A 25,816-nucleotide genomic window follows, 5' to 3' on the forward strand; every position below is an offset into this window, starting at 1 on the left:
GCAAACCCAATCAGTTGCATCTGTCTCCTCCTTTCTATTCCCACTGTCACAATGGATATAGTTCAGGCCTCCATTACCTGGCTCCCTGTTGCTTCCCAAAGTATAAACTTCTAAAGGTTTTCTACAATCAGATCTCTATCCTCCTAGTGGTATCCTTCAGATACTCCGTATGTGAAACTCCAGCCAAACTGGTTGGCTTCCTCTTCTCTTCCCCTTTCTGTATGCCCTTATGTCTTTACTTTTGCTCAGAATGTTATCCAACCTGTGGTCTCTGGGATGGCTAGGTAGGAAAGCAGTGCTACATGTTGGGCACTAGAAATTTGAGGGTCTCCCCTGCCACTGTCCAGGCTCCTGAGAGATGGTAGTGACCATTCATGGCCTTAGAAACACAAAATTCGGACACCATTTTTCTGGAAAACAAGCTCCCTTTGGCTTCAGCTCCTACCACAAAAACATGCCATCCGACTTAGCTCTTTATTGTACTATGGGGCTGGCATCAAATTGTTTTCCCTTCTTGACTGCTACCACCCAGTGGTCATACAAGGTCAAGCAGGTCCTGCCTTTTCTGGAGGGCAGAAGTGTCTTTCCTTGTGGCATCTGTCAAAGTGGGGCTATTTGGGATTCCCTTTTCCTAGCTGAACAGTTGGACCTGGTGTCCAAAATAGTGGCTCATACAATGAACTCCCTTGAATTCCTGTTTCACAGCCCTTTTCTGCCATCCCCTCACCCCAACATTTGAAGGAATCTATACCAAAGAAGTTACAAGGTTGGTTGTCAGCAGCAAATTAGCAAAGAGAATGGCTTTAGATAACAAATCATGGTCCCAACCCCTTTCTCTTCATGATTTCTCTCATCCTTGACTTCCTTTTTAGCCATACCTCAAATAAATAGCTCACCTGGACAAAATGGTGAAAGGCAGAAGGCCCAACAAGACTGAGGGTGTAGGACCCCATGAAGGTGCAGTTAATCTGCGAGAGGGCAGGCGTAATATGTTCTCTAAACTGGCTAGGGCCCTCTGCCATCAAAATCTTTCCCCTTTATACCGAATTTTACTGTTAGGGATTTGTTCCTTTGGATCTTCAAGGGTGTCATTACAAATACAAACACTCTCTGATATGTCAGTCAAGCTCAGCTGGTACCTTAGCTAACATTTAGGTGGAAGTGAGGCCCTGTGGGAAAAGGACTCAGGAGTAGGGAAAGGATGTAGGCAGCAAAGCCCTAGTGCTGTCATATTCATCTCAGTTTTGCCCGAGATCAGCCCTTATACACGAAGCATGTCTAATAATTATTTCTGGGACAAAGAAGCAAGCAGCTAGTAACTTCATCCCTTGGAAGGAGAGCATCTTTTGGAACTCCCAATAGGATTATGGAGTAGGGGACAAGATGTAGCCTCTTGGTAGAACAGGATGGCAGCTGGACTTAGAATACCTGGGGATAGGGCCCAGTGTATAGACATCAACAAAGTGCTAAAGGAAGCTCTTAGACACATTATCCAATGCCATTTACCCAGCCAGAGCCAAAGGATCCTTGAATATGCCACTTTCCATATTTTATCCAAGACAAAGCTATGATTGCACCGATTTGATTTTTTAAGAAGCCTCCCTTCTGGCTGCCAGTTTAATTTTTTGAAGATGAGAAAACAAGAAAAACAATCATCTTAACAAACCGTAGCTCAGTCATCTCAATAGATTGGGTAACACAAAGTCCATTCTGTTTTATTTCTAACCCAAATATTGCAAATATACAGAAAAATACCAGTACAAAGTTAAACACATCCAGATTTATTTACATAATGCTAAAGAAATTTTGAGTTTCATTTCAATCTTTTTTACCCTTTCTTGGGAGGTACTAAATATGGAAGAGTTGGTGTGTGTGTGTGTGTGTGTGTGTGTGTGTGTGAGAGAGAGAGAGAGAGAGAGAGAGAGAGAGAGAGATGGCTTTATTGCGTAACTGACATGGGTTACTGGAACATCATTTTCCTGCCCTACATGCAATTGGCTGTGCCAAAAGAAGATAAAATGAGTATTAGAGCACATGCAGTGACAACATCTCCAGTACGGCCTCATGCCTCAGTAGGAAAGCAGCTGCCTCTCAGGTGGGGAAGCATTGGGACCATTTACTTACGAAGGGACAAGGAATAGGCCCAGGCATCAACACAGGGTGACTCTCATTACTTCTGTCCACCAGGACAAAAGGAGAGTCCAACCAATAGTTGTGCTCCTAGACTTTCCAAAGAAGGTAAATGAACTGAATTCCCAGGGAGTTGTTCATATTACCAGAAAGAAAACTAAGGAAGGAAATTTCATTAAAATTCTGGGGCACATCAATAAATCATTATTATGTAGAATATACAGTTTTTATATGTATATATACACACATACATACATACATACATATATATATATATAAAAGGTACAGATTAGCTTTATGAGACCTATGTATAAACAAGGACCATTAAGAATGTACCAGTTTGAAAAAATGCACATAGAAAGCTGTTGTGGATAATTCCAAGTTAGTATTTCAATCCTGACAGTTTCATTGTAACTTAAGAGAAATCCAGAAGATCCTGTTATGACAGTCATTCTCCACGGGGAAGAAAGCCCTGGAGCACTTGTAGGTATGGCTATCAATTCACTATGACAGGGCAGCAGCACTCCTCAGGCTGGCCAGATATGGGAGAGCCAATGGCGGGACGGGACCTGTAAGCCATCTAAGTGCTGACAGATGCAGAGAATCTTAACTTTGGTTCTGTTCAAAAGATGTTGAAGCACATGTGTTCACTTGCTTGACTGAAGAAGGGAGGTGCTGGTGTTCAGGAAGATTTGCTTAAGCAACCTGATTCATTGCTTTGTCAGGTTCTCATGACAGGAGACAGACATTCTCCCCGCTCCGTCTGGGCAATAAATGACTAGGGCCAGGCTAGTCCAGCCTGTCATTAGGCCAAATGGAAAGCAACGAGGCTTCCTGTATTTGTCTAGGGCCTCCAGCCTAAAGTCACTGGAGAACAAATCATGGTTTACAGACTAGTGTCTATAGCAGGATGGGGCAGCATTCTTTAAAAACGAAGTGTCTAGTTCACACTGGTCAGTAGACTGAGAGACCAAGTTAGGAAGATTAGGGAACCCAGAGGCAAATCAGAGTTACAGTGAAGAATTACAGAAAGCTCGAGCTGAGCAAGAATATTTTCTGGGGCCACCTAGGAGCCGAGGAGGGCTGATGGAAGACAACGAGTCTGCTAGAACTCCTTTCAAGGAGCTTCATTCTACCAAAGTCTTTTCTAAAATATCTGAACCTCACTCCCATCCCATGTGTATCCACATCCTGGCCCTTGGATGGGGAAACCAAAGCACTTGGCCTCCAGCAAAGAGGATACTTCCGGTTCCTGGGGGAGGGCAACTTTTCCACCAAGATTGAAGGGCTCAGTTTATCTTGGGGTTGGTCCTACACACTTTCGGCATATCTTCAACAAATGCTACTAATAAAAGTTGCAGAAATCACAACTCTGCCACCAAGAGTATTCACGAGGGAAAATGATGCTACTGACCCAGCATCAGGAGGCCATAAATTTCAAGTTCCTTTTTGTCCTAGAAGCAGTAATAAATTTCTGCTAATGGATCAACTCTCTCCTGCACAAGGATCCATATCTGCCAAACAATATTGAAAGGGGTATGAAGTTTGCAACTGCAAAACAGCAGTTAAATAATCCATACAGGAAATGAACCCATGGCCTAGGTTTCACCAACACAGTTCTCTAACCAACTGGGCTAATCAGTCAGAGAAAAAGAATGGGAGAAGTTGGGTGATGCATCACTGGGTTATCCCCTACCCCCAGACATAAAAAGAAATCCTTTTTGTAAAAAGAAAAGCCTTTTATGGAGACCTATAGTGAGTCATCTGAAGCTAAAGATAAAACAAGTGTTCAGCATAGGATTACATAAAGTAAAACGTCCAAGGTTATCTTAAGACTGCAACAAGCTCTGCCCCTAAGTGCTGTGTAACCTTGGGCAAGTCACTCCTGTCGCTCAATTTTATCACCTGCAAAATGGGGATAATCCTAGCCCTACATATTTCCGGAATTCAGTTTGAAATGTGAATATGTTCAGAAGTGCCTTGCATATGTAAATGCAAGAATGGGCAGTAGTCTAGTAAAAAATATTAACTTTTCTATTATATATATTTGTTGGAATTAATCTGTGTATTTTCGAACATTTACACTAAAGGGAAGATAGTGCCAGTTCCTAATTTAATATATAATGAGGAGATGGGGAATGTGATATAAATAAGTCTTTTCTGAGCATCAGTTTTGAGCACGAGAAGGAAGAAAATGAATTGCTGAAAATACTGTAACCTGGGATCTGGTATACTTTTGGGATGATGTAAGAGTTAAAATGATCTAAAAACCCTTTTCATTCTAAAAGCCTGGTGCTTTCTAGCCTTAACATATGCTAGCTCCCTTTATAAAAATTGGTAACTTTCTGTCTCATCTTCTCCCTAAGCAATCCTGACTCATTTAATTTACTGCAGTTGCAAAGTCTCTTGGATTTTTTCTTCTCTACTTTCCCTGCTGTTGTTAATCCATGCCGGTGATGGAGAATTTAGCCATCTGTTCATGAATGTCAACAAAAGTTAATTTGGCACATTTAATCTTTACTGACTTCCTAACCACAATCTGACCCAGCAGTAAAACAGCAGCTTCTAAGGACAGAAAAGTCCCAAATCACCGTTAAAGGGAAAACCGAGGAACTGTGACCGGCACAGTATACATAAACTGAACTTCCTAGACTGTATCATGTACAGCAAATATTTAAGCTACAGCATAACTAATGATTGCAATTTTCCTTACTACATGAGGAAGAAAAAAAATCCACTACTAACTCTTTAATCCATTTACTATGGAAAAAATGTCAGAGAAAGGGTACTCCCCCTGCCCCCCAATTTTTAAACGCATCATAAAGCATCTGTCATCTAGGTTGGAAGATGTTTTCCAAGAAGCATGGCTCCAGATGGGCAAGGTTATAGCCAAACCTTTGAGCTAACAAATTGCTTGGCAGAACAGGGAACAGAGATGAGGAGGGCAATCCAGGAATAAAATTATTTTTTTAAAGCCTTTAAGTCTGAAAATCTTGGTCCTAACTTGATGGATAGATAACAGCAACTCAAAAGAAGAAAAAATAGGTATCTGTTTTTACAATTCAATTGAATGGTTCAGTGAGGTACCAAAGGGCCAAGAAATGAAAGAAATGGAATACAGCAATGCCTAACCCTATAGCTGCGCTGCTTCCTCAGAAAATTAGCTCTTGAAGAAATCATTTAACCTAATTAAGCATCCATATCGAGTACATACTTTGCAGCAAGCCCATCAGCACACACATACACAAAGCATGTCTGACAAATGCCTCAAAAAGAACAATAATTTCTTCTGTATTTGATTCTAAATCTAATATATTCCCTTCTATCCCACTCCCTCCATCCCCTCCCCCCCCTCTGCCCCCCGCCCTGCCCAGTTAAGAATATTCCCCTTTAAACTTTCCTGATTTAGTACTTCAGAAGCTCATGGCTCAGTTTAAACTCAGAGGGCAACAAATAAGGGTAATAATGCCTGATGAAAATGGGGGAAATAAAAACCACTGTGGTCTATTGCCTCTGTAAGATCCTGGGGTTGGGGGAGAGTCCTGTGCTGGGCCAGGGCCTGCTGGTCTGGGATCAGCCTTGTCCCCAGATGGAGAAAACCTGTGAGGCCTATGTCAGTCTTTGCAGCCTCCATTCTCTTCCTTGCAGCTGCTTTATGTGAAAGCTCAACGATGGCAGGGAGCACAATGTGAGTTTATGCTAAAGCGGGCAGCTACCCTGAGGTAGGCGCCATGTAAAAATACAGCAATAATAGCATTAGTGAGACATTCCCTTCAAATTCCATTTCATTTCCCTTTTTTAAAAAAAACCCACCACACTCAGCAGAAGGACAAATTAAAATAAAAAGAAATGACTTAAGAATTTCTTCTCTTCTCAGAGTCATTGAATCCTGAAGAGTCTTGGGGGTTTTCCATCCCCATCTTGCATTTAGGTTGTGAAGGTCCTTTGGGTCTGGAAGCAGCAAAAAACGGGGCTGGGTTCATCATACTGGGAAGGACATTCCCCAGATCAGAGAAACAGGTGGATGTGATGACACCAGCACTTGAGCCTCTCTGTCCCGACTGCTTCAAACAACTATTCCAGGAGGTCCTGAGGAAAAAGAAACGAAAGCTTCATGTCTCAAGACAGTTACTCACTCTCTGGACTCACCAAGTCTTGCTACCACCATGCACTTTCCAGCTTATGCCACCATGTTGAACAGAAGAGCAAGAGCCACGTGTGGTGTTTGGGTAGCCACTGTTTCCTCCCTGGCCCATCTCTCCCCATGACCCTACTGGTTAAGTAAGTAAGAGACGGCCTTACCTCATCTGAGTCATCATGGTAATTATTTTTATTGCTAGGGGAGACTGTGTCCAGAGTATCTACTCCATCAACACCATTGGCCTCTGCATGCTGCTGTAGAATTGAATATCTATGCACTAAAAACCTGCAAACAAAAGACTCCTGTCAACCTTCTGCTGAGGTAGGCACAGGACACCTCAAGCATTTCTGGACCTGAAGAGTCGGGGGGAAACATAAAGAGAACACAGTACACCTACAATGACGGAGTTTCTGTTCTGCAGATGCCTAGAATGGCACCTCTTGGAGGGCTGGCCTAAGTTTCATTGACATCTTCCTATCTGCACTGGCCGGCACACTGCCTGGAATACCAGAGGTGCTTCCTCAATTCTTGGTGACTCACTGGCTGATAACACTTCAACAGAGCAAATCATAGAAAGATCTGGCTGTGATTCTTCAAGAAGATCACTATGTATCACTATGATTTCAAGGATGGACTCCGGGAACTCATGGCCCATAAGCCATTTTCTGGCTCTTTTCTCCATTTGAATTAGTATCTTTTCTTTGCTCCATGGTCCTTACCTGCCACCACAGACGTATTTCTTTACAATGAGAACTCCAGCTATGATTGTGATCAACATCAGTCCTACAATGGCCAGGATAATTGGAGTAGAATTTGATGAAGATTTCTTGGAAAATAGAAAACATACAGATGAATGCTTTTGATAATCATACATACACATCCTTGAGCAGAATTCCAACAATGATGCATGTTCCCCTCTTTACCTTTGCAAAGGAACCTCCCAGTGCCTAAGCCTGTGCTAAACAGAGGGGACATTCCCTACTGCCCTGCAAACTCAGCAGCTGCAATGTCCAAGTTATATTCCTGCAATAACAATATCCTACATCAAGCTGCAGTGAGACAAGAACTACACCAGGCTGTTTCTGGTTGTTGACACAGTGGCTTCAAGGGGTGAAGTCAGAGAATCTATGACACAGAAATAGGTGGGATCTGGGACTGTATTACAATGTAGTATTAAGGAAAGAGCCTCTCAAAACTGAGGACCACAGTTTGAATCAGGGTTACACTATTAAGATTAGGCGCTAGAACCCATCGATGTAATAAACAAATGGCTGCAATGCCCCCCACCCCATTCTGTGTTATTTAAGCGTCAACTGTTTTTAGTGGTGTCATTTTCAATCTATGTGACACTGGACACGTCTTTAAGCTTTTTGATATCTTCATGTGTAAAATGAGGAAGTTCAATTAGATAATTTCTGAGGCTATGAATTCTATATTTAGGCTACTTGGGAAATAGGTGCACCAGTGTTGCCCTGTATAGTATGAAACATGAAGTGCTTTTGTTTTCTCTCACTCACTGTATGCTGTATTTTGTAACTTCTTAATGTAAGAGTTAGCATCTGACCTACTGGTTCTCAGTGCCTTACTGGGAGTGTGTATTTTCTATATATACATTATACGATTCAGGGCCAAGCTTTCCATGATAGTTCTCACTGCTGCCCCCGCCAACCCCCACCCCCAACATCTTCATACTGCCTTGTCTGGTTTTAAATTGCCTGACCCTCCTTACTGTGGCACGATTTTTAGTCAAAAAATTCTTCTGTACATTTACAGCTCTAAACTAACCAGGCCTGTAAGTTGATCTTAAATCCAGATCAGTTCCTTCTACTCATAGCCTTCACCAGCTCACTATGTCTTGTAACATGATCCTCTATGACCCCAGCTTCTTGGCCCTTCTTTCTTCCCAAATGAGTTCCATAAATTTAGTAATCTCTATACTTCCAGTACTTCGACTTTACCAACCAAAGCTTTTTTTCTGCTGCAAGAGGAGTCCAATGTGTTATTATGCAATCTAGCCCTTTAATTGCTGGGCAGAATGTCTGGCTAAAGGGCACTCCCAAACCCAGTGAATGGCTGACCTTCTAGGGAGAAGACAGTACCCCACTGGTACCTGCTTGTCCGGACTCAAGTAACTGCTGGTACACTTCTTTTTCAAGTTTTTTTCCTCTCGGTCTGGACTCATTCCCCCTTGACATTTATCTCCAGGAATCTTCCGGTACCTGAAATTTCAAAAGAGGAGCTCTGATAGAAAGAAAGCGAAAACATGTTCCTGGTGCTTCTACTCATTCAAGGGAAGTTAAAATCTCAGCAGTCAACCCAAAGTTTTTTTTTTTCTTTTTTCTTTTTTCTTTTTTTTTTAGTGAGGCAATTGGGGTTAAGTGACTTGCCCAGGGTCACACAGCTAGTAAGTGTCAAGTGTCTGAGGCCGGATTTGAACTCAGGTACTCCTGACTCCAGGGCTGGTGCTCTATCCACTGCGCCACCTAGCTGCCCCCAACCCAAAGTTTTAAAGTCCCACCTAATTCTTTGGCCCTAGCGCCACAAGGGGAGAAACACTGGCTAGCACCGTTCAGTTTCAAGCCTGTGAAGAACCAGAATCCTGGGCTGTTCTGTGCTTGCCAACCTGTGCTCAAAACCCATTAGCCTGTTTAAAACACTGAACAAATCCCGGAAAAGCTGAAGGCACATAGATCTCTCCTGGGGCAGGGAGCACTAAACAGTTCTAGGGAAAACTGGGGCTAATTCTTCATTTCAGGGGCAGGTACCTTGGCTGTCAGAACAGGCACAAATGAGACTAAGCTCACGGATTCAATCCCAGCACCCTTCACTTCGGAATGCAAAGTGTTCACATCGGATGGATCCCCTTTACCCTTTTGTTGTCAAATGCTCTTCGGTCCCAAATAGACAGAACTCGAGATCATGGCCTTTCAGCTCGGGCTGTTCCACACACTTGGAATCATTTTCTGGACGGAAGTAGCCGAAATCACTGTAAGAGACAGAATAAATAAGAGAGCTGCCCGCAGTTCTGTGGAGAAGAAGAAGTGGTCAGCAAGGGAACAGTTTTTGTTTTTGTTTTCTTGGAGGGGTAGGGGCAGAGTGACACCCTAGTCCTGCTTCACTAGAAGAATAATCTGGGAGAATAACTGCAATCACCGAGGAAGACCTGTTTTCCTTTAAAAAAAGGCGGGGGGGAACATTCAGCCTCTAGAGAAGAAAAACTGGAATGGGTATGAGAGACACCGAGATACAACACATACCTCCTTAGCCAAGCACTTCAGTGTGAGCTGGCAGGGTATTTTACAGGGTCAGCAAAAATACAGGGACTAAGCCATCAATTTTGAATTACGATGGGGGTACCCACACAAGAAAAGCAGCAGCTAAGGAGGAAATCTTCACTAAGGGGCATGAGTTCTACATAAAATTGGTGTTTTAAAGCAGGATGTTGGCTGTATTTCCACATTTCTATGACAAAATTTTGAAAAAAATCTTTTCCTTCCAATAGCATAGATGGAACTTTTAGGTTTCTGAGAAAATATTTCAGAAAAGTAAAGTACTCTTACCACTGTTAATTAAAACAACAAAATGATTCTCTAGAGCTATCCGGGTGGTGTTTATAAGTCTATGAAAAAAGGAAACGGTGAAACAGGAGCTTCCAAGTTGAGTAGAAGCCATAGTCTATTCAGCCAATGGCACCTACACAGGAGGAGAGAACTGCCCTTCCAGCAACAGCCTGAAAGACTAGGGAGCTTTGGTTTTCTTTGTAGAGGCTATCACTCTGCCTTCAAACCTTTACTGGATCTCTTCACATTTCCTGCCTATATCAGAAGGTCTGAGCTCAAGAGGTTCACTACCTACAGTGTGTGAAGGGGCACTCCCTTGTGTGTGACCTAGAACGATCAGGCTCAAGGACTACAGGTGCTTCCCCATCTTAGCACAAGAAGCAACTGCTCCAACAAGTTAAAAGACGGCTCTACGGAGCCATCTCACAAGGTGCTGCTGCCTCCTCGTCCCACTAAACAGCAGGGACTCAACCACTGTCCATTTTGTAGGAGGCTTCTATAACCTGCTTCTACCTCTGCTGTTGGGCCTTTGCAATTCCCTCTAAGTCTCGTATGTTACAGGACCATCTTAGGGCTTTTCTACAGATTTCTGGCTTCATTCTCTTCTCACTTTTTGCAAGCCAGAATTACTGAGTTAAATTCCTGGCCCTGCTTCAACTTCACTCAGTCGGTGGAAACATCCTCCTTCCTCTATTTCTCCATTTCCTGCATCTATGAGGCATCTCCTCTACAAATAGCAACTTGCCTGCTCTGAGGAAGATACACAAACATTTGAAAACTATTTAAATTTCCTCAGATACAGATAGATCTGTTAAATGAAAGATAGCAAGGAGGAAGCTACCCCTCCCTCCGTCTTACATGCCAAGAAGGGGAAAGGGCAGACAGGACAAATATGAGGGAAGTCTCTACCAGAGAAAGTCCTCTAGAGTGCAGGTGCAGACGGACGGCTGTTTGGTCACCACGTAGTCTCGCCCATTCTGGCAGACTGAAGACTTTCGCAGTCGCAGGTACTCCTCTTTGTAGCCCAGTATACAAACCGTCATCGTGGTCCCCAGGTCTGGTGGAGTGAGCCAGCCAGATGGTTATAGTCCGTTTCTTCACCTGAGGACAGAACAGGAGACTTGGAAAGGAAGCACGTGATGGAGCCGTGCTATGGGCAGCAACTGCCATACTTTAGTGAGAGACATCAGACAGGGAAGTGGGGGAGAGGAGGAGCACATCACCTTAGCTTCTCGTGGGGAATTACAACACAATCACTTGAATTTCCAGCTATTTGTAACCTGTCCATTCCTGCCCCTAATGTAGGGTTAGCACCTGGAGTGTACAAGCTGACTCTCTTTTCACCTCAGGGCCTGGTAACTGATTGTTAGAACCCAGTGTCAATGAGGCAAGATCCTGAGTCCAATCCTAGTAGACGTCAGTTAGCTTCCTAGCAAAGGGGGTTAGGGATGCAGAGGAAGAGCTCGGTTGTGGTCACGGCCCACATCCCCAACCTCAGCCAATCATTTTGCAAACGTGTGCTGCAGATCACAAGGGGACTGGGTGAGAGACGATCTAAGGCTCAGAATAATCTACGGCCACTACTAGAAAACCAACTTCAAAGGCCATGTCCTGATGACAGTGGGTAGTGCGATCGTCTTGTACACAAACACTGTTAATTTAGCACCAATTTAACTTCAACGATTTGGACAATGGTCACATTTTAGGGAAAACAGAACAGCTATAAGTTCCAGGAAAAGTCCAAGTCGTCTCCCACAGACTATTCAATGAATTCAGATGAGCATGACCCATAGGTGCTAAAGCAAATCAGAGAGTCTTTTGCCTCTGTGGCCTCACTGAACTAAGATTTCAAGAGACTGGATAAAAAACCTCTTAGAAATGGTCAGGCCTGGATTTGATCAAATCCTCTTGCCAGGTACTCAGCTGCCAGCTCACTATCAAGCCGTCTCATACACTGCCAACAACCCATGTCATTCATGGATCATCTTCATTCTTGAGGCTCTACTCTGAGCCTGTCATCTGCTGTGTCGCTTGCCTGAAGATGTAGCTCTTGGAGAGCAATCTAAAACTATTCCTAAGCTAGGAAGCTTCAAGCCTGCCCAGCTCTGGTCCTGGGGTAAATGATTTAAACAGAGCACCTAAATCAAAGCTCTCTGTGAAAGTGACTGCCACGTTCAGAATCTCTTCTCACACAACTAATTGTGACTACAAGCAAGCTTCTTGAAAAGCTCCAGTAAATTGATGTCTTCTCACATGCCCTAACAACTAACTCTGAACCTTTCTTCCACTCTGGTTTTGAGAAGCACTGCTTGGGAACATGGGCGGCGTCTTTCTGCAATGGCTTACTTCTGCTCAAAGAGGCTAACCCTCTCACCCACCCCCTCTTCCCTGGCTGGGTGGGTCACAGGTCCTTGCTGGACAGGGAAAGGATAGGAAACACTCACAGTTTCTGACAAGGATGTCTTTAAAATCGATGGTGTAAGAGACCCATTTCCGGGACAAGAAAGATTCCGTAAAACCCCAAATACTGATATTCATGGACTTGGCTCCTGGCTCTGATGCTAGGCCAGTGAAATAAATGGGTTCCTTGGAAAATGTGTATATGTTCCAGCACTGTCCTTCATCCGTGGAGAACCTAAACATACATTAGCTGAGAGTTACAACAGAGGTTCTGAAAGTTAACAGCAGAATCCAGCATAAGTGGGGAAGACTGAGGAGCCACCTTAGGTTGGCAGGCCCAAAACAGGAGGAAGCAGCTCAAGCTGGGCCGAGGCCTGCTTGTCTGCCAACTTCACTCTCTTGCCCACAGTTAATGGGACAGGAACAGGGGGTTCATTCAGTGATTCATCTACAAATAAGGTTAGAATGGAGAATGTCCAGAAAAATTCTCTTAATGGAAAGGGAGGGTGAGAGCATGTGGCCATGGCCTAAGGTAAAGATAGGCTCCAAAAACAAATATAAATGATTCCATCCTAACTTAGCACTTGGAAAATTTATTTTCAGTCTAGATTGTCTGAACAGCTTTATAACATTCTGAGGTAGGAGGGTAAGGATATTAAAGAAAACTGGTAAAAACTCTTAGGGAATTGGAAGGAGAAAGGAAAAGAAGAAAAGCAATGACTTTTACTCAGAGTAGACATGTCAGAAATGCCTTCGGGAATCCTCCCTGATGTTCTGCAGGGTCTGAAGTCCTATCATTTTCCTACTCCGCACCCTCTTCTGCCCTCCCCACCCCCAGACTGGAGACTCTCCCCATATCTGCCCTGTATGGGGACAGTGAGTGGAGTTGAGCTCATGCATACTTAATCACATTGATAGGATGGCCGCTGTGCTCAATGGCCACGATAAGGCCCCCCGAATCCAGGATGGTATAATAGTGAGGTCCTTCTAGCATCTTTGTCCAGGAGTAGCCCCCATCATCGGTGATGTAAACGTCTGGGATCATCACTGAGATGGCGTCTCCCACACTACCTGCAATACAACCCACGCCACTTCTCATTAGCATACCTGGGCAGGGAGTGGAGAGGGACTACTGCCAGCAACTCTGAAGGAATCTCATCGGATCTCGAGATCAGAAACAATGGTGCTTATTTAAGAGACAGGTGTGGGTAGAAAAGCATGGTGATCTCTGGCCAGATTCTCAACAAACTGTGTTTGTGAAATACTCTGCTAAAAACCCCCCTGAGCACAGGCCAAAATCATTCTAAAGGGCTGCATTTCTCAAGGGAACACAAAGAAAAATGTGATCGACAGGAGTGTCAGTCCAGTTACCTGCAGTTGCCCTCCTTACCATGAGCGATGACTATGCCCACAGCAGTGGGCTCTGACAGGGGTGCCATTGGAACATTCAGCTTCTGGGAAATACTGTAGGAGGCATGGATGTGAAGACTGCACTGTGAACAGAAGCCCAGAAGAACAGGTTTGAGACCAAAGGGCTAGCCTGCCACTGATAAAACAGCTCAGGTTCATTTGCCATTTAGGGCTAAAAGGTGAGGCCTGTTATGTTTTTTGCTCCTGTATCACACAAGAACCTATATAAAGTGAGAACAATAATGAAGCCAGGGCAATAGCTGATTTCCCGAGGCAGCTCCCAGAAGGTAGCATGATGTTGGATTTGGTGTCAGAAAGATTGGGGTTCTGCCTCTGACATTGTCCTAGCTGCTATGTGGCATGGCAACATGACCTACTAGTCTCATATCGTCTCCAACTATCTCCTGGACCCTTCGAAGTACATGTCCCATAAGCACCTTACACTCACTATGCCTCAAACTGGACTTACCAGCTTTCCCCTGAAAACCCTACACTTTTATTTAAAAAAATTTTTTGCGGGCAATGGGGATTAAGTGACTTCCCAGGGTCACAGAGCTAGTAAGTGTCAAGTGTCGCAGACAGATTTGAACTCAAGTCCTCCTGAATCCAGGCTGGTGCTCTATCCACTGCGCCACCTAGCGCCCCAACCCTACACTTTTATTAACTTCTCTGTTACTGCCAGGGGCAGCTCCCTGAGCTCTCAGGCTCACCACCTCAGTGTCCCTCCTTCACTGTTCTCTCCATAGAGAATCCACTGCCAAGCCTGTCAATCCTACTTTCACAATATCTCTCACTTGTGTCCTATGTTCCCTTCTCACCCTGAGCCATGCCATCACCCTGGGGTAGGGCCCTCATCACCTGGTCTCCCTGCCCCAAGTCTCTCCTCAGGCCCTTCCCCACCTCATCTGCTAAAATGATCTTCTTCAAGGGAAGGTCTGACCATTTCACTGCCTGTGTGATAAACTCTAGCAACTCCTTGAATAAAAACCACTTAACTGGTCATTTTTTGAAGAAAGATTTCATAAAGCCATAGAAGACCTCAGCAGATCTGAAGAATAAAAAACCAATGACTGTTTTTTCCTTTTCTAATCTCTTAGCACCAACGTGTCCACTTCTGGGATCTCAGCTAGTTAGCCGCCTTGTATTTCTAAAACTTCTTTTCTAACACAGGTTTGTTCCACTGACTACCCCTAAAAGCACTCAGTAGGTGCTAAATATATATTTACTGATTTATTTCCCCTATATCACCAGCTATGAAAGGTAGAGGAGAGGAGTAACTTTTATTCTACGTTTACTTAACAAAATATTCTTACATTTCACAGAACACTGGGAAATCTGGCCAGACACTTAACTTTTCATATTAAAACCTTGTTGCCATCAATTGTGCTAAAACACTTGTCCATTCACTACAGGAACAGAATGTATGTTCTGAACCGACTCAAAGAATCCAGCACCTAACACGTCTATCCCCCAAAGGAGGCAGATTTAAAGAAAAGCTTAAGCCGGCCTCCAAAGAAATAGACTTATAACTGGACAACAAGGCCAACTGGTAGCCCTCAACCTCTTTCCTCCTTAGATGAATAATTGCAAGGGCTCTCGCCATTCTTCTGAGGTCCCTAGCCTCCATCAGACAAGCATTTTTCACCTCCAAATTCTCCAACCTGAAGTTGTGGCATCCTAATGAATTAGATACCAAAGAGAATGGTTTTCCCAGCCTGTGACACACCGCGGAGCAGACACGCTTCAGACCAACCTCCTCTTTATTTTAGCCGTTGAGTCACACTTGCTGTTTTTCAGGCTTCCTCAGAGCTTCCATCGGTCCTCCTTGGTCAAAAGTATCATGGACTGGATAGAATTATCTGGGAAAGAGACACTTAGTATGAATGGCCAAAAGGGCCTAAATCGATTGCATGCATTTTACAGCTCTTCCTCTAAGAAAAAAGAATACAGTTTTATAAAGGCCTTCTATCTCCTTGAGTCCCCTAGCCTCCAGATCCCAACAAATATTTATTAACTAGTTAAATGTTCACTAGTAAGTGAACAGAGTTTCATTTTAGTTATTGAACTACTATTCAGTACTACAGAATGATGAATTCCCAAAGGAAATCAATTGATCAATGGAAAGCTCTCTGAAAGACCTTAAATTGAAAATCTCTCCCGTACCCCCCAATCCCTAAACAAACAGACATACAGCCTTTCTCATGCTTGTCTTAGAGGTGAAGTCATCCAGGAGAACCATCACAACTCTCTATTCCAGCAGTTCTGTGGCACCAGATGGGGCTCCAAAGATTCCCTAGGACTAGTCATTATTTCTAATTGACAAATTAGACACACTGCATAGTCTCTCCATCTATTGCCCTTGTCCTCCTCGTTTCATCATCCTTCATGATCAGTCAATAAGCACACAGTAAGCTCCCACTAAGTGTCAGGCACTAGGGATATAAAGACAAAATGAGACCCGTGTTATTATGCCCCAGGGGGAACATACAAAATATACAGACTACACAGAAGGTGATTTGTTTTGTAAGGAGAACAGGAAAAGGCTTTGGGGTAGAAGGAAATCAGAGGGAGTGTGAGTCATGGAGAAGAGCCCGTGTAATGGCAGGTGAGTGGGAGGCAGAGGGGGGTGGCACAGAGTTGAAGAAGAGGCATGAGGAGATTAAGGCCGGAAAAGACGTTGGGGGGCAGGTTGCAAAAGGCTGGAAGTGCCCCAAGAGGACTTCTATCTGACCTAACAGGGAGTCACGGAAGTTTCCAAGAGCCACAAGGGTCAGGACTGACAGTTGAATGAAACCATGTGAGTAAATGGGGGATCCAGGCGGGAGAGACGTGAGACAAGGAGGTCCACTGGGAAGCCAGGAGAGATGCGGAGAGTGTGAGCGCTGATGGCCTTGGGAGCAGAGACAAGGAGAGATGATCAGGAGACTTCCCTGTTCTGTTGAGGGGGCCTGCATTCTTCCCGTCCCCAGGAACCCGAGTCACCCCTCTTCATTGTCATCCCCCCTGACATTACTCAGCCATCCAATCTTTTCTGTTCTCCAGATCTCTCCCATCTGCTCCCTTTTCATTAATACATTCACTGTCCTAAGGTCTGGCCTTATCACCTTTGACCTGGGTCAGTGCAGAAGCTTCCTACCTGGTGTCTCTCCCTTTCCAATCTGTCCTATTATACACACAGAGCTGCCCATGATTTCCCTTTTTTTCTTTTTACAGTTTTTACTGTTGTCTTCTCTTCTGACATCAACTTTATTCACAAATATATTCCTCTGGGCAGCTAGGTGGCACAGTGGATAAAGCACCAGCCCTGGATTCAGGAGGGCCTGAGTTCAAATCCGGCCTCAGACACTTGACACTAGCTGTGTGACCCTGGGCAAGTCACAACCCTCACTGCCTGCAAACCACCACCCCCAACAAAAAAACACACACAAATATATTCCTCTCCTCTCTTCCTACCCAGAACTATCCCTTGTGACAAAGTGGAGAAAAAAACCGTTCAGCAAAACTAACACATCAATAGAGTTTGAGTGTACCCTGGGTGCCACATTCATAGTGTTCCCTATCAGCGAAAGAGGTAGGGAAGCACATGCCAGGGATATTTCTAAAGCACAGGCTTAGCTATGTCACTCCCATATTAAAAAGCTCTGGTGGGGCCCTAGGACTTCCACATAACCTACAAATTCCATCTAAGGCTATCCACAAGCTGGCTCCAGCATATCTTTGCAGGCTTATTTCAAATCCTTCTTCTCCACATACTCCACCTTCCAGCCAGACTACCCAAACTCAGGGCTCCTCAAACATACCAAGCCATCTCTGTGCCTCCCCCCAAGCCTGGAGCCACTTCTACTCACCTCCACTTTGGAGAATCCTTCAAAGCACCCCGAGCCACCTCCTACGTCAGGCGTTTCATAACCTCCAGCTGCTAACTTGACTTGCCATCCCATCAAAATTACTGTGTCCACATGGATACTTTTGTGTTATACTGCCAATACAATTCAAGGTCCTTAAGGGCAGGGTCCATTTATTTTTATTTACTTTATCTTTGTGGTGGGGCAGTGAAGGTTAAGTGACTTGCCCAGGGTCACACAGCTAGTGTCAAGTGTCTGAGGCCGCATTTGAACTCAGGTCCTCCTGAATCCAGGGCCAGTGCTTTATCCACTGCGCCACCTAGCTGACCCTTTTTTTTTTTTTGCAGGGGTCCATTTTATTTCGTCGTTGTACTTCAAGTGTCTACAATTTGTGCTGGGCAAATAATAAATGCCTACTACCTATTGAGGGGCAGCTAAGTAGCACAATGTTAGAGAGCAAGGCCTGGCATCAGAAGGACATCTTGATGAGTTCAAATCTGCCTCAAGACACTTACTAAATGTGTGACTGTGACAGGTCACTAATCCTGTTGTGCCTCAGTTTCCTCACTGTAAAATCAGCTGGAGAAGGAAATGGCAACCACTCCTGTATTTTTGCCAAGAAACCATAAATGGGGGTCAGGAAAAGTCAACACAACTGAAACAACTTAACAAATAACAGCTGATTGATTTATTCACTAGTTTTTTAGTTTTACTATATACAAATGTGCAAGTTGAAATAACTTAAAATTTAAAATAAACAAACCTCTAGGAGTTACTGAGTCTTATGGTAACATTCTGCCTTATACAATAACTCTTTGGGTCATTGATATTATCTCCCCTCCATCCCACAGCCATCTTCCAAGAAATCAAGGTAGGGTGAGTCAGGCTGGTGCAGCCCTAAAGCCTACAGGCTCTCAATGGGATGGCCACAGCCAAACCTGTTCCTTTGGTCTACCTCTGCCCACTTCTCCACTCACCTGAGCCTCTCCTTCATAACCTACTTCAGAGGGCTAGAACAGGGCTTCTTAAACTTTTTCCACTTGTGACCCCTTTTTGCCTGAGAAATTTTTATACAACCCTGGGTATACATAACCTTTTACTGTTGCCAAATTTTTCACAACCCCCACATGCAGTTACATGACCCCAAATGGGGTCAAGATCCACAATTTAAGAAGCTTTGGGATAGAGTACTGGTAGATGCAAAGGAGGAAAGACTTATAAATCAGAATTAGAGCTAAGGCCTCACCCTTTAGAGTCTTATCATATCAGCTAAGATTCTTTAGATTTGAGGGGATTAAAGAGTCCATCCCTCGAAAGCCTAGGCTTTGATGAGTACAGCAATGGACAAAGATATGCATAGATAGCCCACCCTCTGAGAGAACACTGGTCATGTAAACGCCTCGAAGGGAAGTCACATTGGTGATGGCCGTGTCCCCTCCAGTGTAGTATAAAGATGCCTCTCCAATGATTTTGAATAAACCATGCCTCGATCATCTGAGGTATAGATTGTGCCAAATCCAGTATCTGAAAGAAACAGAACCAGCTCTTAGAAGGAAATACTAGAGAAGTCATACCAGTGACCGCAAACACTAAAGAATCCCTCCTCTTGCTGACACAGAGGCAGAGCAGTGACAATGAAAGCTTGATGCTCAGGACCTTTACACGTTCTCTTTCATCAGATACGATGTAAAAGGCCACAACAAAACAGGCAGACACATATTTTGGTACCACATGGCGCTAAGCTCAGAAGCTTCATTTCCATCTCTTAAGCTTTATGCTCCCCAAGAAATGTACAAACCCACTTCAAGCACATTACAACACCCTAACGAGTGGTTAGCTGATGTGTAAAAGAGAAGCTAGTGTGTTTCTGATGGGCTATGAGAAGGAAAGAATAATCAATACTTGACAAAATGGGCTCAAGGCCCTATTTCTGACACACACAAGCCAGTGACTTAACTTCTCAGCACCCCAGCCAGCCCTCTAAGGCTAGATGTCACAAAGAAGTTCCTAGACAATGAAATCACAGATTCATCCATACTGTAGTCCATCCCCACCCCCCAGCTCTCCCCCTAGGGAGTGAAGAACTTGTGATGAAAATGAGCTCACCTCCAGGCTCATCAACATGCATGAACACCATGTCAGCATAGCTTGCTAAAATAGAGTAGAACTGTTCCTGTCCCACAGAAGGTAGCTGGGCCATACTCCAGGTCTCTCCTTCATCTGTGGACACATGAATCCTTCGTGTTGCACCCTACAAAAAAGGCAAGCATTTGTTTTTTCAATCCCTACTCTGTGTGTGTGTGTGTGTGTGGTGTGGATGAATGCATGCAGATACACACACACAATAACGCGAGCAATGTCTCAATTCCTTCAGATGAACATTGAATGACCTAAGGGGGATAAGTCAGTAATTTGAAAAATCATCAGTCAGAAAAAGAGTAGTGGAGTAGTGCAACACGGTAACCCACACCACCATGGGGGTTTCATGTCTGGGAAAAGGATCTAGGGGTTTTGGTAAACTGCAGCTCAATATAAGTCAACAGGTGACAGGTCAGACAAAAGTGCTAATATGTCGAGAAGGCAGGCATAGCCTATGAAGAGAGGAGGCCAATCCTGTTGTACTCTGCCCCGGAGCACTGTGCTCATCTGGGATGTCAGATTGTCCAGGAGAGTGAGGAGGGGGTCTCACGATCTTTCTTATCAACAGTACAACCCCCCCAGTCTATGGCAAACAGCACCCACCTCCCTCCTCTTCTAATGCCCAAAGCAAGAGAAATCCACAGCTCTGGCTATGTTCCCAGCCTCTTCCATTTCCATTCGTCTCAACACCTAACGCCTCCTCCTTCCCTGATGGCCTCTCCAAATCCCATTCTATTGTTAACACACGTTCCTTTGGTCTTAGACCATGTCCTCTCACACTCCTTTCCCCTTCGGGGTGGTCAGGTTCTCTTGTATACAAGAAAACAGGGCATCTGGTCTCGCTCCTCTATCTGGTGTACTTTTCCTCATAGCCCCGACTCATGGGACCAGAAGGAGCAGACACACACTTTTAGCTCCTCATGAGACTCCTGGACATTTCTCTGGTCAAACACTTGCAATCTTCCTCTTTGAGCTATACTCTGCCCATCTACAAAACCCTATTGAAGGGCAGTTAGGTGGTGCAGTGGATAGAGCACTGGCCCGGGGAGTTAGGAGTACCTGGAGTTCAAATCTGGCCTCAGACACTTAACACTCACTAGCTGTGGGACCCTGAGCAAGTCACTTAACCCCAATTGCCTCACGAAAAAAAACTAAAAAAAAACAAAACCCAAACCCTATTGAGATCCTCACACCATAAAGGGCCCAGCCCCTGGGGGGGGCCTCTTGCCTTTTTCAGTTCTTCTCTTCCCCCAAATTCTACTTTTTTTTTTTTGACGGGGCAATGGGGGTTAAGTGACTTGCCCAGGGTCACACAGCTAGCGTCAAGTGTCTGAGGCCGGATTTGAACTCAGGTCCTCCTGAATCCAGGGCCGGTGCGCTATCCGCTGCGCTACCTAGCTGCCCCCCAAATTCTACTTGTGCACTGTGGAGTTCACTATACATGCAGATGTCACTTTCCACACCCTGGCATTTCAGTTCATCAACTTCCTCAGCCTCCCTGGCACATACTAATACAACTCAGAAACAGCCACACCCTTGATCTTACCATCTGCCTAGAAAAGATTTACCTCTTGGATCATCTCTCCTCTTCTACCTCAGCCTCCTCCAAGCAAGGCCCCGCTCCCATGGGATCTTCTGCGGGTGGCCCTTCCTGAGTCACCAGCCCTTAGAGCACTTCTGCTTCCCTAAAGTTAACCTGTCTATCTGCGTAAATGTGGGATTCACCCCTAAGCTCCTGGAGACAGGGACTGTTTGCTTTGTCTCTGAATCACTCACAACTAGTGCCGTGCTAGACTTTGGCTGGCTGGAAGGAAAAACTTTCTGATAATGAGAGCTGTACAAAACTGGAAGGGATTGTCTTGGGAATTAGCAGCTCCACTCTCTCCTCCCTTCCTCTGCAAGTCTTTAAACAAAGACTGGATATCACCACGTGGATATGTTGTAGAAGACATTTTTCAGAAGAATGTGCTGGATTAGATTGTCACTGAAGTCCCTTCTCATTTTCAAATTCCGTGATCTGACATAGATTATGCTCTTCTGGGTCAACATGACACGAGGAGGCAGAAGAGTGCTTAGATGGATCACTGAGAGATGAAGTGACTTGTCCAAAGTCAAACCACCAGCAGGGGTGAGAGGCAGGGCACAAACCCAAGTCTTCCTGACTCCCAGGACAGCTCCTCAGCCTCAAGTCCACTCCCCTTAGGACCTACTTTCCTACTTCTTTCTCTGACCTCCGAGGTATTTAAAGCTGTGAAGACACGTCCTTTGTTTGGATTTACTAGTTCTACTGTGTTCAGCAGAACACAATAATAAAGCAACAACAACAACTGTAAATTATCTTCAAGAAGGACGAAACCTTTACATTTTTCTTTGGAAGTCTCATCGGGGCTTGGTTACCAAAACAGGACCTGTCATTTCCCATTCTCTTACTGGAGAAACCAAAAGAAGAAAAAAAAAAGAAAGAAAGAAATGGGCCACATCTTCATTTTGGAGATCTAGAACTCAGCTAACAGAGGCTGTGAGTTCAGAAAAGCTGCCTAACTATAGTAGCTGCTGATAGACATTAAAAGCAAAGAGTAGGAATACGCTTTGAGTGTTAAAGACATCATTAATATCTATATTCCAGTAAAGATCCTGGAGTAGACATTTCACTCATGCAACAAACATTAGTTATGAAGTACAATGAGACAAGACCTGAGGATAAGTACCGAGGCAGATCAGTAAGCCAAGGAAAATTTTAGGTAACCCTTAGTTAAATCAAATAAGTTGACATATGGAAAGCATTTTGTGAGCCTTAAAGCTCACATGGTAGTTATTATTAGTTGACAAACAACAGCAAGTTTAGTGAGAAGAGTTAATAACATACTCAGGGGTTAAGATATTTTGAACCTTGCTCTACATTTTATTCCAGTTTGAAAATAGAATCAAGAGTTCAAAATATATGCTCTTAGTATAACAAAAACAACAAAATTATTTTTGTAGGCAACAAATCGAATGGATATGTTATATATCTGCAATTTTCAGTTACCCATATTTGAAGAATGTTGAGTTTATTAATTGCAAAACAGCTTGGTGACAATCACCAAAAGTGAAAGTCTAGGGTCTAGGAGGAATTACACAAACTCTGAAAGGCTTTTCTTTGGACTCTTAACCTTTTAAATGACTTTGAATGTAAATAGCACAAGGAAGTCTCTGTACTTTAAATAGAAAAGGTTTTCAAGATTATGTCCTATACCTTATCAGCCATTACTGAAGCAAAGAGGGAACCGTCCCCCCAAGCCAAACAGAATAGATTTGTACTCCAATGTCTTGATACTTTGGCCAAAATCAGAGGTTCTTCTTAATTCCAATACTCCAAGATCAGCTTCTTAAAGAAAACAAAATGTGAATTAACATTCTTGCCAAGCATGTTCAAGTGTTTTTGAATTCTTCTTATAGGCAACAATTTGTAGTACAAAATTAACCACTCCTGGGCTGCTCCCAGCTTAGAGCTCCAGAATGTCTACTGGGGATAAGTATGAAATGATCATGTGACAATACTAAAGTAATGTAGCATCACGTTTTATATGTGTCACAAAAGTACCTTGCATACATGAATGTACTGTTGGTGGAACTGTCAACTGGTCCAACCATTATGGAAAACAATTTGGAATTGTACTAAAAAACACAGTAAACTATAAAAACTTTTTGTCTCAGCAATACTACTAAGCATAGAGCTCAGTAGGGTCAAAGATAGAAAATTCCTGCATATAAAATATTCATAGCTGTACCTTTTAAAAAGGAACAAAGGACTCAAAGGAAAGCAGATGCTGACCTATTAGGGAATGACTGAACAAACTACAGTATATCAATGTAACAGAGTATTATTGTGCCATATGGAATAAAAAATATGAAGAATTAGGAAGAATTTAGGATGACTTGTATGAGTTGAAGCAGAATTAGGAGAACAATTTACATGACAACTATACTAATATCCACAAAAGAAAACAACACTGAAAGATTTCAGAATTTAGATTAAGGCCCTGCCCAAGAGTGACTTTAGAGGACCAATGGCAAAATACATCTTTTCCCTCTTGTTGGGAGTGTATGGAAGGATGCATGCTTTTCTGGTGTCACCAATGTTTCAGTTTGTTTTGCTTGCTGTTACTTATTTGCTACAAGGGAGAGTGGCAGGGGGCTAAAGGGGGAGGTGCCTTTGGGAAGTGACCTGATGTAAAAAGAGAGAAAAATATTTAAAAACAAAACAAAGTAATAAGTATTCTGTCCTTCGAAGTCACAGCAGCAAAGTCTGGCTTCTGTTTCTAGAACTTGTCAATTATGAAGAAAAATGCAAATCAAAAGCACTCTGAAGTTTCACCTCCCAGCCAGCAACATGGCAGAGACAACAAAAGGTGGAACGGTCAGAGACACAGAGTGACTGCAGAAGGAGGGTCTGCCAGTTTGAAGCTGAGCACTGGTCTGACAAGGGCCATCTTTTCACCCTGGGATCCCACAGCTAGACACATACTCTAGGGAGATCAGGCAGGGGCTCCACTTCCACAGGAACATTTGCTAATCACTGGACAACAGCTTACACAGGCAAAATGAAACCTTACTGACCATAACAGCAATCACTCTGAAGAGTCATGGTGGGAAGCCTGAAGTGAACTTACATTTTGTGTGTGTGTGTGGGGGGGGGGGGTGTAATGAGGGTTAAGTGACTTGCCCAGGCTCACATAGCTAGTAAGTGTCAAGTGTCTGAGGCCGGATTTGAACTCAGGTACTCCTGACTCCAGGGCAGCTGCTTTACCCACTGTGCCACCTAGCTTCCCTGTGAACTTACATTTAGTAAGTAAAATAAAACTAAGAGAACCAGGCAGACAATGGTTGCAATAATATACATGGAGAAAACAACAAGATGAACTGCTGTGTAATGACAGTGGTCAAGCATGGCCTTCAAGAAGAGAACATGTCCCTCTCTTTACAAAGGAAGGGGCCTACAGATTTGGAACATGGTTTATACTATCCGATTTGGTCAATGATGAGTTTTGCTGGCCTGGATTTTCTTTTTTTTAATTCTTTGTTACATGGATGTGTTCTGTGAGGAGGGGAGAAAGGATGTATTTAGAAATGGAGATATAAAACACATCAATAAAAATGTTTTTAAAAGAAACTATACTATTACAAAACTATAAAAATGTTCTTCCAATAATTCACTTTGCTCTTATTAGTAAACATAGAAAATACCAAATATTTGCTTTAAGCATTTCCAAAAACAACAAAAAATTACCTGGTCTATATGTTATTGCAAAAAGTAACTTAACTATATCATAATTTGGTTTAAGACTTTCTAACATATTAAGCTTAGATTTTATACCAATATATTTGTGGTAAGATTCTTGCTTGCAACACAGGAGACTTGGGTTTGATTTGGGACCAAGACAGCTTTCTTTTGGGGGCCCGGCACATAAAAATGCATGTTTGTTGAATTGACTTAGGGTGTCTTCCAAGTTTCTATCTCCCACTGGGCACAGAATCACAGAGACTGACTAGTCCAGCTAGCTCCCTTATTTAACTGATGAGAAAGCTAAGGTCCAGGCAAGATGAGAGATTTAGTCATGGTTACAACCACTAACTGGTGAAAGAGGCTGGATGAGAAGCCATTGTTTCCTGGGGCTGAGAAGGCAATCTATTCTGATCCCTTTTCTTTTTTTTTTTTTTTGGTGAGGCAATTGGGGTTAAGTGACTTGCCCAGGGTCACACAGCTAGTAAGTGTTAAGTGTCTGAGGCCAGATTTGAACTCAGGTACTCCTGACTCCAGGGCCGGTGCTCTATCCACTGCGCCACCTAGCTGCCCCACTGATCCCTTTTCCAGAAATGAAACATACTTACTGCAGGAGCCATTCACATAGGTAGTGAAGAAGATGGTGTTTCGTGATCCCCTAAAACAAGGCAAAGACAGAAAAATACTGCAGTTAAAACCTGTGGGCCACTGTCCGATCGCAGTTCAGTTCTGTTTGTTTTATGAACGAGATGATGCAAATTTAAAAGGTCGCATCCCAGGTAAAACAGCTTCTCCCAAAGCCACCTCCTCCACTGGTTCCTCCCAGCCTTTCCACCAATGTGACCCTGAGCAAGTCACTTAACATCTTAGGTTCTCAGTTTCTACAATCAGAAGTAAAACACAGAATGTAGTCGAGAAGCCCTGGGCT

The 25,816-nt window shown here is 43.7% G+C and overlaps 1 protein-coding gene across 1 annotated transcript in view; it reads right to left on the bottom strand.

Annotated features, from left to right (window-relative positions):
• Window positions 1–1,760: 1,760 nt before the first annotated feature.
• Window positions 1,761–25,816, bottom strand: part of SORT1 (sortilin 1) — a 73,541-nt gene continuing 49,485 nt past the window's right edge. Inside the window, 18 exon segments of the mRNA XM_044001550.1 lie at window positions 1,761–6,219; window positions 6,433–6,556; window positions 6,991–7,097; window positions 8,382–8,490; window positions 9,141–9,257; window positions 10,741–10,865; window positions 10,867–10,914; window positions 10,916–10,932; window positions 12,276–12,466; window positions 13,134–13,302; window positions 13,622–13,724; window positions 15,391–15,500; window positions 18,856–18,930; window positions 18,933–19,010; window positions 19,593–19,737; window positions 22,861–22,887; window positions 22,889–22,992; window positions 25,497–25,546. Coding sequence (XP_043857485.1) covers window positions 6,205–6,219; window positions 6,433–6,556; window positions 6,991–7,097; window positions 8,382–8,490; window positions 9,141–9,257; window positions 10,741–10,865; window positions 10,867–10,914; window positions 10,916–10,932; window positions 12,276–12,466; window positions 13,134–13,302; window positions 13,622–13,724; window positions 15,391–15,500; window positions 18,856–18,930; window positions 18,933–19,010; window positions 19,593–19,737; window positions 22,861–22,887; window positions 22,889–22,992; window positions 25,497–25,546 — 1,714 coding nt within the window. The 3' untranslated portion in view covers window positions 1,761–6,204.

The sequence above is a fragment of the Dromiciops gliroides genome, chromosome 4 (genome assembly GCF_019393635.1).
Source record: "Dromiciops gliroides isolate mDroGli1 chromosome 4, mDroGli1.pri, whole genome shotgun sequence".
Taxonomy (NCBI): Eukaryota; Metazoa; Chordata; class Mammalia; order Microbiotheria; family Microbiotheriidae; genus Dromiciops; species Dromiciops gliroides.